General features: G+C 36.4%; 1 protein-coding gene across 2 annotated transcripts in view; it reads right to left on the reverse strand.

The window, feature by feature from the left end:
- The window catches only part of LOC132139748 (netrin receptor UNC5D-like), a 209,187-nt gene that overhangs the window by 14,716 nt on the left and 181,622 nt on the right, over window positions 1–12,849 (reverse strand). For both annotated transcript variants that reach the window (XM_059548344.1, XM_059548343.1), the window contains 3 exons: window positions 10,929–11,114; window positions 4,819–5,175; window positions 4,175–4,259 (listed from right to left, as the gene is read on the reverse strand). In XM_059548344.1, coding sequence (XP_059404327.1) covers window positions 4,175–4,259; window positions 4,819–5,175; window positions 10,929–11,114 — 628 coding nt within the window. The remainder of the gene's footprint in view (window positions 1–4,174; window positions 4,260–4,818; window positions 5,176–10,928; window positions 11,115–12,849) is intronic.

The raw sequence follows: 12,849 nt of genomic DNA on the forward strand, positions 1-12,849 counted from the left end.
GGACAAAACCACTCTTCACAGCCAATAAGCCTGTCCTCTTCTAAACTCTCTTTAAGTGTTCTTACATCTAACTACTATTCAGGCATTCCAGCTCTGTAATAACTTCAATTTTATACTTACCTTATTCAGGTTTAACTAAAAGATGCTATATGAAGGACAATGCGTGATGAATGTCTGAAATGCCTCAACTGTATCTGTTTAACACTGACATTCTTGAGGCAAAAACATTGTCCTTCAATTAAGTTTCCAGTGTGTATTTGAACAACAAGCAAAATACATAACCCCCACAGGTTTGTCATCTTTACATAATTCATACAACATCCTACTTGTTTTAAAATAATAAAAGAGATAAAACTTTGCATTGCTATGTACAGATCTCTCTGGTATTCACATCACATTACTCTATTCAAACAGTTCTTCATTGCAGCACAACACTGGTTTGCATTTCTGAGTCAAGGCTGAGGGCAGATTACCTGGGTTGCATAAGGAACGGCACTTCTAAATGAGTTTCTAATCTAGTACCTTAAGTAGCTTGTCATGTTTTGAAGGGTCTTATCCTGCAAGCTCCTAGGTCTGTATTGAGAAGCATTATTCAAAAAGACTGATGAGTCACTGCTAGAGGGTCAGGAAACAGAGTGCTGTAGGAGGTGACAGGAAAATTGAATGCTTGCATTATGTATTCATTTTTTATTTGGGCATCTGACCGTGACTTCAGTGTGGCAAATTGATCAGTAACTTGAATTGAATGAATAGGCCTGGTTCCACAAAAATGAAAAGTCTATAATCACTTACTCAACCTCATGACTTTTTTAACTTGAATGAACTTTCTTTTTTGTGGAACACAAAAAGAGCTATATCAGAATGTCCAAACTGCTCTTCAAGCAAGGTGTCAAAGCACAGATTTCATAGAAAGATTATCTGTGAATATTGGCCTAAATTGACAAAGATATGACATATACAGGCTTAAAATATAGTGAACTAATTTTACAGTGGTCTCATTTTTTTAATATTTTTATTTCTTTTGGGAGCCTGATTATCCCCATTCAGTTATGTAAAAAATTATTTTTTTTCCAAAGAAGAAAATCATACAGGTTTAGAACAAGCGCTGGTTTATCATTTTTAGACTGAACTGTCCCTTTAAGATACAATGTTACAATGATATTTCCATTATTTATTAGAAGAATTCCTAAAAAAAAAAATAGATTTCAATATTGTGATATTTAGAATTACATGGTACTACCGTTCCAAGACAATATCATTCTAGATGTTTTTATAAGACACAAACCATGAAAAAAGCAGACCTAAAACACAAAGACACATTTCAAAATGAAACATTTACAGAGTGTGGTATAAAACACTGAGATCAGAAAGTGCACTCCTCTAAATACATTTACAGCCGTTGTACATTTTTGAAAGACACACCTTGAACCCAATAATCAACATTTCAACAAAATGATATTACCAAGTCTCTGAGCTCTTTTATCTTGACTTGCATCTCACAGAACTTGTAACTGAGCACAAGTGCAATGCTGTTCTGGGTGAACTACCAACCAAGTTTGCTATGTTAGAAAAGCCATAAAAATATCAAATATCAAATCAAGTGCTATGTTATGTGTTTAGAAGCAGTGGTGTATAAAGTACCTGAAAGTCATACTCAAGTTAAAGTACAGATATCTTACCAGAAAGTTACTTTGGTAGAAGCTGAAGTCACCGTTTAGAATATTACTTAAAGTCTTAAAGTAGGCTATGTGATATTTATTGTACTTCAGTACGAAAATTATTTTTTCAACCTTAAATGTACTTATTGAAAGTAAAAGTACATTTAAGGTTGAAAAAATAATTTTCACACACACACACACACACACACACACACACACACACACACACACACACACACACACACACATATATATATATATATATATAAATGTTCATACACAGCTTGAGTAGCAAGATTGAGTTCAGTTTTAACTATTTCTTCCATTTTGTATTTTTGGGTAAGAATAAGAAGCACTTGTTCCAGAACTTCGTGACTTTCATTCCAACATAAGAAAACATTTCAGGAATGTGCATCCGAATTAGCATGTATTGACAGTTTATGTATCTCAGAGGGGACATGGATTCATTTAAACTGCAGATACAGTTGAATAAAAGGCCTAATGTTTTGTTTTTAACATAAAATGCTGAATACTCACATTTGAAATAATTTAAAACATGGGAGAAAAAAAAATGTGAAATGTGAAATTAAAACCGCCAGTTAATGAGTGAGTCATTGAGATTCAACCGATTCATTCAAGTGGCTGATTCATTCAGAAACAAAGCATTTGACCATGTTAATGAGTGAATCACTGAATCATTTATTCAACCAATTCGTTCATTCAATAAGTAAAACACTGCCCATTGCTCAGAGATGCAAAGAGTGCTGTGAACTTTATTTGGAACATAAGTCACTTATTGCTTTACGCCAGACCACTGATTCGTCAAACCTGCTTAATATCTGCAGTCTTTGTTCTTCTAACTATTTTGTAGTAAGTAACAAATATACTTATGGGAAATGTAAATTAAATTTAATACATTTTTATTAGGAAATGTATTGAAGTAAAATTTGGCTGAATATAAAAACTCAAGTACAGATATTCCCGAAAAATACTGCAAAAATAGGTAAAGACACGTACTGTGTTTACAATGAGCTAATGTTGCACACCTGGCAAGTGATCTCTATCTCGAAGTCACATGCAGGCCACTGATATGACTGATGCCTTGACCTCATGTGCATCGCTTAACTTAATTTGCAAAAAGTGCTTCTCATTTTATTTATTTATAAGTAAAACATATTTAGTGAGGATAAAATTACAAGATGCAACTTGAACTCAAGGCTCCAGTCTAAATCAGTGTTCTGCCACAGATGTGCTTAACAATGATTCAATTAACAATTAACGTCCTCCTTTACACTCATTTGTTGTTGTTTCTGTTTCCTCAATCATCCTGTGTCGTTAAAAAAATGTATTCAGTCTGATCAATGATAGCAAGTTGTGTTGGATCTACTTCAGGTTTTGGCAACAGTCATATTCTCTCCAGAGACACATCAAGGCTTCATTACCTTTACATGTGGAGAATACACAATACACAACGTGTCAAAGATCTTCAGAAACTATCAAGAAAGTTTTATGGGGAAAGATTCAGGTGGGGGTGTAGACCATGACCTATAAATACCTATATATACATAAAATGATCACTCAGTGATCAGGATAAAAACGATTCACTTCTATGAACATCATGTTCAATGTGATAAAGGAAAATCAAGTCACTGTTCGTGTCATAATAAGACTTCAGCTTTTCACCTAAAATAGTTCAATTCAAAGTCAGAAACCTGCTTGTTTGACAAAGCTTTCATGGCATTTCACGTTTCAGTGTGAAGTCAGATTCCATCTCTAATATTCATAATCAGATCTCAATTTAAGGCAAGGAAGTCTTGATGATAAAAGTCAATTCTAATATGTACATTCTGTATTCATTTATTCAGACTAATGGGATTTCTTGCCATAGAACAGACGACTTCAAATTGTATGTATATCACAAAGCACCGTATGTCAGTGTATCTGAAATTTTCATTCATTGACCAGAAATATTTTTATCTATTTCTTCTAATGTGTAACTATTTAAAGCAGTAGCATCTCACTCTTAAATATGTAAACTTTCAAAGCAGTAATGTTAATAAACCACTGTGTAAACTAGACCTTACATTGATTTAATGATAAACAGTTAAGTGCATTAACAATGTAGTCACATTTTGTTGTGATGGCTGTCTGTATAGTCTGTCTGGGGCGGCAGTGGCTCAGTGGTTCATGTAGGTTGTCTACAAACCAGAAGGTTGGTGGTTCAATCCCTGGTTCCACCTGACCAAGTGTCGAGGTGTCCTTGAGCAAGACACCTAACCCCAGCTGCTCCCGACGAGCTGGATGGCGCCTTGAATGGCTGACACCGCAGTTGGTGTGTGAATGGGTGTGTGAATGGGTGAATGTGAGGCAACTTGTAAAGCGCTTTGGATGGCCATGTGGTCTGTTGAAAGCGCTATATAAATGCAGTCCATTTACCATTTACCATAGTGTATAACGTCAGATATATATATAAATATATTTATATTTTATAAACACACACATGTCATATGTCTTACCTAGACTCCTCTTGATTTGTGAGCATGTACATTTCCCAAGAGATGTCATCAGCAATTGCCCCGTGAGGTACCAGCAAGCTTACACCTAGAAAACCAACGTCATCAACAACAACACTAAGATACTATTTATGTGCAGCTACACAATACACATTAATTCCCATGCTACATCAACTAATTGTCAATATGAGCATTAACACATTAAAAGACTTGTTTCCATGTCCTTATATTTACATATTAATGATAGTTGTGTTTTTATGTAGTCTGCCTTTATTTTCTTCACTTCCTCATGCACACTCACATGTAAAAAAAAAAAAAAAAAAAAACTCAGAGAATGGGTTCAGTAAACTGTTGACCTTTATGAGCATCAGCCAAAGAGAGCATTTGGTTTTAATGCACTTATTAGATGCAAACAGATGATTAGAGTTATTTTGCATACAGTTCATGCACTTTTTTTGGGCTTGGAAGGAAATGAGGGTGAACAGTATTTTCATTTTTGGGTAAACTCCATCCAGCTGCTAAAAGAATATGAATAAATGTAACTGTACTATATCTTAAGATTAATTCCATGCAGTCATGCTCATCATTGCATAAAAATAACTTGATGAATGGAATTTAATACAAACACTAATACAACTTTCTCTCACCTGCATTTGGAATGACTAATCGGCCACCCAGATGCCCAAACACTGCACTCGTCTTAAACTGAGTCTTCCTGAGTGTGTGAAGTCCATTAGGAACAATCATAGTCATCATCTTTCCTTCCACTGTACTGTAGTTTGGGGGAAGGTTTGCAGGAAGGGTCTCCGGATGGGCTTTCACATGGTACTCGGCCCGGTCCGCCACACCTACTGAAAACATTAAGGAGCTCTGAACTTTGACCTTGTCTGGCAGGGGGTCAAAGAGCTCTTTGTCTATGGAGTCCTGAAAGCAGATTTGGCTGCTGTACGTCTGGCCGACGGTTATATCGGGCTGCATTGAGGAATTCAGCAGAAGTGGATTGCCTGAGGAGATGAAAACACAAGTCTATGGTATTTGGTTGTTTCATAGTAGTTGTTGACACAGGTAAAAAGAAAAGAATATGGTTAGATGGGGTCCTGACAGGCCAGCTCCAGTGCAGCAGACCACAGCCTGAAAATCATGGCATGCAAATAGAAACGGATTAAATATTTAATTTGCTGTTTTGGCTAAAATATTCATTCTAAGAGTGCTGTGTTTGTGTGTGTGTGTATATATACTGTATATACAATCAAAATAAAACATTTAATATTTGACTGTTACAAACAGAGAACCATGAATATGCATATATGTGTTGTTTGCATATGTGTTGTAAATTACTGAAATATTATTTCAGGGAGTATATAGTTTATATCTAATGGGTTTGGATGACAAAATATATATAATCCATCCACCTCACAGGTGTGGCATATTAAGATGCTGATTAGCCAGTATGATTATTGCACATGTGTGCCTTAGGCTGGCCACAATAAAAGGCCACTCTAAAATGTGCAGTTTTATCCCACAGCACAATGCCACAGATGTCACAAATTTTGAGGGAGCATGCAATTGGCATGGTGACTGCAGGAATGTCCACCATTGCCCATGAATTCAATGTTGTTTTCTCTACCATAAGCTGTCTCCAAAGGTGTTTCAGATACATCCAACTGGCCTCACAACTGCAGACCATGTGTAACCACACCAACCCAGGACCTCCACATCCATCTTCACCTCCAAGATCATCTGAGACCAGCCACCCGGACAGCTGCTGCAACAATCGGTTTGCATAAGCAAAGAATGTCTGCACAAACTGTCAGAAACCGTCTCAGGGAAGCTCATCTGCATGCTTGTCATCCTAATCGGGGTCTTGACCTGACTGCAGTTCGTCGTCATAATCGACTTGAGTGGGCAAATGCACACATTCTATGGTGTCTGGTACTTTGGAGAGGTGTTCTCTTCATGGATGAATCCTGGTTTTCACTGTATAGGGCAGATGGCAGACAGCATGTATGGCGTCGTGTGGGTGAGCGGTTTTTTGATATCAACGTTGTGGATCGAGTGGCCCATGGTGGTGGTGGGGTTATGGTATGGGTAGGCCTATGTTATGGACAATGAACAAAGGTGCATTATATTGATGGCATTTTGAATGCACAGGGATACTGTGACGAGATCCCTTAGGCCCATTGTTGTGCCATTCATCCACGACCATCACCTCATGTTGCAGCATGATAATGCACGGCCCCATGTTGCAAGGATCTGTACACAATTCCTGGAAGCTGAAAACATCCCAGTTCTTGCATGGCCAGCAAACTCACCGGACATGTCACCCATTGAGGATGTTTGGGATGCTCTTGATCGGCGTATATGACATCGTGTTCTAGTTCCTGCCAATATCCAGCAACTTCGCACAGCCATTGAAGAGGAGTGGATCAATATTCCATAGGCCACAATCAACAACCTGATCAACTCTATTTGAAGAAGATGTGTTGCACTGCGTGAGGCAAATGGTGGTCATCCCAGATACTGACTGGTTTTCGGACTCCTCCGGACCCCCCAATACAGTAAAACTGCACATTTTAGCAAACTGCCTAAGGCACACCTGTCGAATAATCATGCTGTCTAATCAGCATCTTGATATGCCACACCTGTGAGATGGATGGATTATCTCAACAAAGGAGAAGTGCTCACTAACACAGATTTAGACAGATTTAAGGAAGTCGTGGCCTAATGATTAGAGATTCGTACTCATAATCCAAAGGTTGCAAGTTCGAGTCTCAGGGCTGGCAAGAATTGTAGGTGGAGGGAGTGAATGAACACCGTTCTCTCAATACCACGACTGAGGTGTCCCGAACCCCCAACTGCGCCGGTTATGTGTTCACGGTGTGTGTGTACACTTCGGATGGGTTAAATGCAGAGCACGAATTAAGAGTATGGGTCACATGACTGGATGTCATGTCATGTCACTTTAAAAACTTTAATATATATATATATATATATATATATATATATATATATATATATATATATATATATATATATATATATATATATATATATATTCCATTGATAGCTGGAATTTTAGATTATGCAAGTAAACCCCGAATAGCATTAGTTTTCCAGTGACATCATGAGAGACTTGCGCTTTCCTGTAAAATGTATTCATTTAGCTACTCAGGAGGACATACCTATATGAACAACGTCTAAATTACCTTTTTGTTTTTCAAGTTTGTAAATCTGTTACCTCCCAGCTTGAACTCAAAACAGCCACTGGAAGGGGGTCTTCACCCCTCGCTTTCTCTCTCTTACCTTTACCACTCTTAGAAAAACACAAATCATCACTGAGCCCTCACGATTCATCCCGGTGCCAATGTAGCTCTTACAATTGAGTTACTTAGTCCTTGCTGGCCAGCTGCTGCACAGTGAGCGGTGGGAGGCAGGAGGCTAATGGGTCTTTATTTTTAGGAAAATCGTTAATTACCCCAGGCAGGGCTGATTGGTGTCAGACATTTGGGATATTTCTAGTTGCCATGCTTAGGCAGGTCAAGGTTTTGCAATGGGGTCTTACGAATTTGAATGGTGCTACAAAGTTCTAAGGTGTCAGGATGGAATAAATTATGCTGGAAAAATGCATAAATATACAAAACGTTCAGCTGCGTATGCACATTTGGAATTATCAACTTCTTCATGATCCTTTTAAGGTATATTCACCCCAAAGTTAAAGTTTTGTCATCATTTACTCTTCTTCATGTTGCTCCAAATCATTATCACTTTCTTTCTTCTGTAGAACCCATAAGATATTGTGAAGAACATTTCTTTCAACTGTTTTTGTCCATACACAAAGAAATTAAATGGGGCCCAAAGCATTTTTTATATCCATTATATGGACAAAAATAAATAAATAAATAAATAAAAATTCTCAGATGTTTTTTATTTTTTTTATCTTCCACGGAAAAGAAACTAACTCATAAAAATCTTGAGCACCTGCCCCTTTGCCCTTTGGTGCCCAAAGTGCCCTTTTGTCAAAGCAAAATTTCCTCAAATTTTTTTTTTTTTTGTAATAACATACCCTTTCGTGAATGCCTGCCCATGCCCAATCTAAATATTAGTAAAATTTCTGAATAATAATTTAGCCGTTAATAAAATGACCCACATGATGACCTTTCACCTGACGACGACGACCTCATGCGACCGGGACGATTCGGTATGCAGCACGCGCATTTTTTAATTGCCAGAGGATATTTTCAACAAGCTGGTAAGGTGTTTCATTCTCAGCGAAGTGATTTTGATGTTTATTTACTTATTATTACTTTACAAGAACTATGTGTTGTGAGAACATGCAGATATGTTGTTTATATTGCTGTGTGTAGCCTGTACTGTAGTGTAGAAGTGACGTTAGCATGCTGTTTGAGGGAGAAACGTTTCACAGGCATCGAGGGCAGAGGCTTCATGCCCATTCGAAGTTATTAGATTTCTGAGCCAAGTGGATTTTAAATGCAGCTTCCAAACCGAGTAATATTTTTAATATATTTTATACAATCACAGCGGTGTGATTAGATAGTTCAGTGCACAGCATCAGCTTCTAAATTCAAATCTGCGTTCGCTGGCTGGCGCTGAGCCAGAGACAGACCCGTTCGTACAACTATTCATGATAACCAATCAGAAAAGATTCTGTTGTGCTTATGAATGCAATGGCCAATCAGAGACGTGCAGAAGAGTCATCACTGAAATGCTGTGTTTTGTTCACTTGCTCGCTGGCTGAATTATTTAGCGAATTCTCTCATCAGAAACAACAAAAAGTGCAGATGTGCGTACGAATGTAATATAAAGTGCTTCAGTGATTTTAATGGGAGTTTTTGAGAGTGCCTGAACTCTGGCTAGACTGAATGAAAATGTTCTTTACTCTCTGTAAAATGAAAGTGTTAAAATAAGTAACTTACATTATTTGCAATATTGCAAATTCAGTTGTATTAAAAATATTTTATGGCATGATATGGCACTTAAGTAAAAAGTCTGGTTTTTATGTGTAGTTAATAGATTACACTACTTTTCCATTTATTGATCAAATAACAATCTATAAAGGTGCAAAACGCGTTTACTTACACATGTTTGAGAATCGAGATATTTCCTGATATATTAAGCATGTTTGGAATTGTTTTGAATAAAAAGGCAAAATAGATAAATAAAACATAAGCCTATATCAGTTATACAGTGCTTTCGTAGCATGACTTATAGCTACCCCCCACCCCCCCCCCCCCCCCCAAAAAAAATGTGCCCCCTCAAAAATCATGACTGCATGATGCCCCTGATCGAGGGGTCTGGTCTTTTTATTTTATTTGACTAAACTATTATTATAATACAGAATTTTTTTTTAACACGTAGAGTGCCTTAAAAATAATTATCACAACACTGGTAAGGCTTATTCAGATTTTCCCATTCTCTGAATTATCATTATGAAAATAAAAACAATTCAGAAATGAATTAAAATATAATTATATTTTAAATGTGACACAAATATTTTTTTTTCTACAATAGCAACAGTGTTTACAACAGCAAGACCACTTTAGCCTGTAAACTCAATAATATCTCTCTGGAAATAAATGTAGAAATATCAAATGTCAATATAAAATGAATAATATACCTGACCTTCCATCAAAGTGCAGTGTGAAGGATATGAATAACACTTGTAGCCTGTCATTTGTTTACATTGCAAAGGTGTTCAATTTTAGACAACTACAACAGTAATAATAATATTAATCACTATGTTCCAGTGTATCAGTTTTTTAATGTTTTGTATCAATATTTAAGGTGGACTTATTGATTAGGTTCAAGAGTTGTAGTGATTGTTAAAATAATAGATTAATGCTGAAATAGTAAATTGAGCCTTGTTCCTAGATGGACAGAGAGTGGAAAGTAATAGATCAGATGAGGAGATGGAGATAGAGGAAGAAAAAGAGGGACATGTAGAGGCACAAGTGACAGAAAGAGAGCAGGAAACAGCAAGCCATGAGACAGAGGCTGGTGAGAAAGAGGACATTTCAGTTTCTAATCCCAGAGTTATTATTTGGTGGAAAGAAAATATATTTTTTTTACTTTTAAACTTAAAATTGTCTTTTCTAATCTGTTTCTTTTTCAAAACTGCATCATAGCATTTGCTGCCGTATCAATACATAATCATCCATATCGATACGCGAATCAGCAAGGAATGCATCACAATATATTGCTGTATTGATATTTTGAATAGCGCTATTTAAAGTCTTGTTCCATGTGCCCCTTTTATACTTTGAACACCTGCACCTCCAAAGGTCTCTGCACGGCCCTGGTGCTGTCACAAGCAGGCAGGATTGATTACCCTGTAAGGCGATGGGTATCACTTTCTCTAACCCAGAAGTGTCAGCGGTGGTAATATGGACGCATGTAGTGGAACCAAATGTGGGTCATGTGACTATAGTTGTGGTCTTATCAACAAAAGTTATCGGCACAGCTGACAAAAAGACAGAATTGAAGTCAATGTAGCATGCCTTACAATTACTCATTTTTTTTTGTGTGTGTGTGTGCAAATGAATGTTTGCTCAGGGGAGGGTGTTTGTGTGACTGAAAAATGTTATTGTCTCGCTGTGAAATAAAATAATCTTATGGCATGCGGCTTAGCCTGTTATTGTGACATGCAGAATAGAAACTTAAACAGTATCACATAATAGAAACAGTATCACAATAAATCAATTAATCCAACCGAACTGCTTCATCTACAGTGAGCTCTTACCCTGTCTGGTGGTTTTGAAGTTGAAGGACTGGAAGCCCCCAGCAAGAGCAGAAGAGTCAATGACATCCACTCCATACTCACTTTGACTCTTCCTGTAGAGGGTGATGGCCACTATGAGGACGACCACAGCGATCACCCCCGCAGCCAGACCAGAGTACAGCGCTACATCAATAGAGTTCTCCATACCTGGGACACAGCCATAAACACACATGTCTGGTTCACAATCCTTGTGGGGACTGTCCAGAGGCGTAACGGTTTTTGTACTGTACAAACTGTATTTTCTATTACCCTACACCAACCATACATACCCCTCAGAGAATTTTTACAATCTCAAACTAATTCTGTATGATTTATAAGCTTCAAGTCTCCATGAGTTGGTGTGTATTCAGGTTTAAGTCACCACCAGTATAGAAAAACATGCACACACATGGAAAAAACATAATTTATTGTGGAAACAATTTAGGAAAATATGCCAAATAGCACATACTGTATATGTACATGCCTCTCATATTTTGAATACAATAGTATAACATTAATTATTATTATTATTATTAATAATAATAATAATAATAATAATAATATTTTAGTAGTAGTAGTAGTGTTGTAAAACATAAAATATTTCTTCAGTGACAAATTATCTTTTATACTATGTCATAACACTAATATAATTACTACTACTATACTGTTTGTGTATTTATCATCATCATCATTGTGATGAGTGGTGCGGGGCCAAGAGCCACAATCATCATTATTAGAAGAAGGTGTTATTGTGTTATGCAATAGTAAAAATAATTACTTTAATGATAAGCACTCTTTTATGTTTCATTATTAATATTATTATTGTGTTATGAAATAAAACAAGATATGGATAATGTAATAGTTTTGTAGATTTGTGCAAGTGAAATGTTTTCACAGTGCCAGATAATAAAGAAATAATACGTGTATAGTTGTAAATATAATCTATTATATTTAATCTATTATACTGTATAATAATATAATTATATGAACAAATTGTATTATGAAATAGCAGTTATGAAATATAAAACACCATTTTATTTATGCGTAATTTTATATTTCATAACTATTGTCATTATTATTACTATTGTTTTTGTTATATTGTGTTATGAAACAGTATAGAATAAAACTTTAATGATAAGTAATCTTTTATAATATTTTCATTATTAGTAGTGGTAGTAGCAGTAGTAGTTGCTATTGTTATCATCATTATTGCTGCTATTATATATTGCTATTATTGTTATGAAATAGACAAAAAAAGAATAACCAAGATAATAAGATGAATAAAATAAAGATTTTTTTTTTTACAGTTTTGTTGTGCTAGTGAAATGCTTTAATGGTGTCAGAAAAATTAAATTTTGGTGACAGGGAAACATTTAAAGCTGCCATGTCTGGTCATTGCGGTTAAACTTGCAAATCTTTTCGACACCTGTGCAAATGGAACAGGTGCGATATGAACATGTTTAGCAGTATATGAAGATATGCTTGGCATGTGAGGGCAGTTTGGGAGGTGTGAATTCCAGGGCTCTTACTACTATAATAACTGGCAGGATGGTTTGCCAACACCCCACGCAATGATACATCTGTTCAGCTGGCTTCTATATCACTGGCCCAAATGACCTTTGCAGCAGGAGGGTTGGCTGACAGAACTCGGCAGATCACAAAGGAGACAGAGGACATCAATCATGCCATGTGAGGAAGAATATGTTTATAAAACTACAGCACTGCATTTCAAATATTCTGACGCACTACGGAAAGTTGAGCAGGATTACATGCTTCAAGCTGGAAAGAAGTTTCTGTCAAAGTGTAAAGGTGAAATTGCATGTCCATCATGGAACAGATTTAATAGATTCAATTAGAAGCATTATAACCCAGCTCACACACCAATGCACATGGAAGTGTCTCA

The sequence above is a fragment of the Carassius carassius genome, chromosome 4, assembly GCF_963082965.1.
Source record: "Carassius carassius chromosome 4, fCarCar2.1, whole genome shotgun sequence".
NCBI lineage: Eukaryota > Metazoa > Chordata > Actinopteri > Cypriniformes > Cyprinidae > Carassius > Carassius carassius.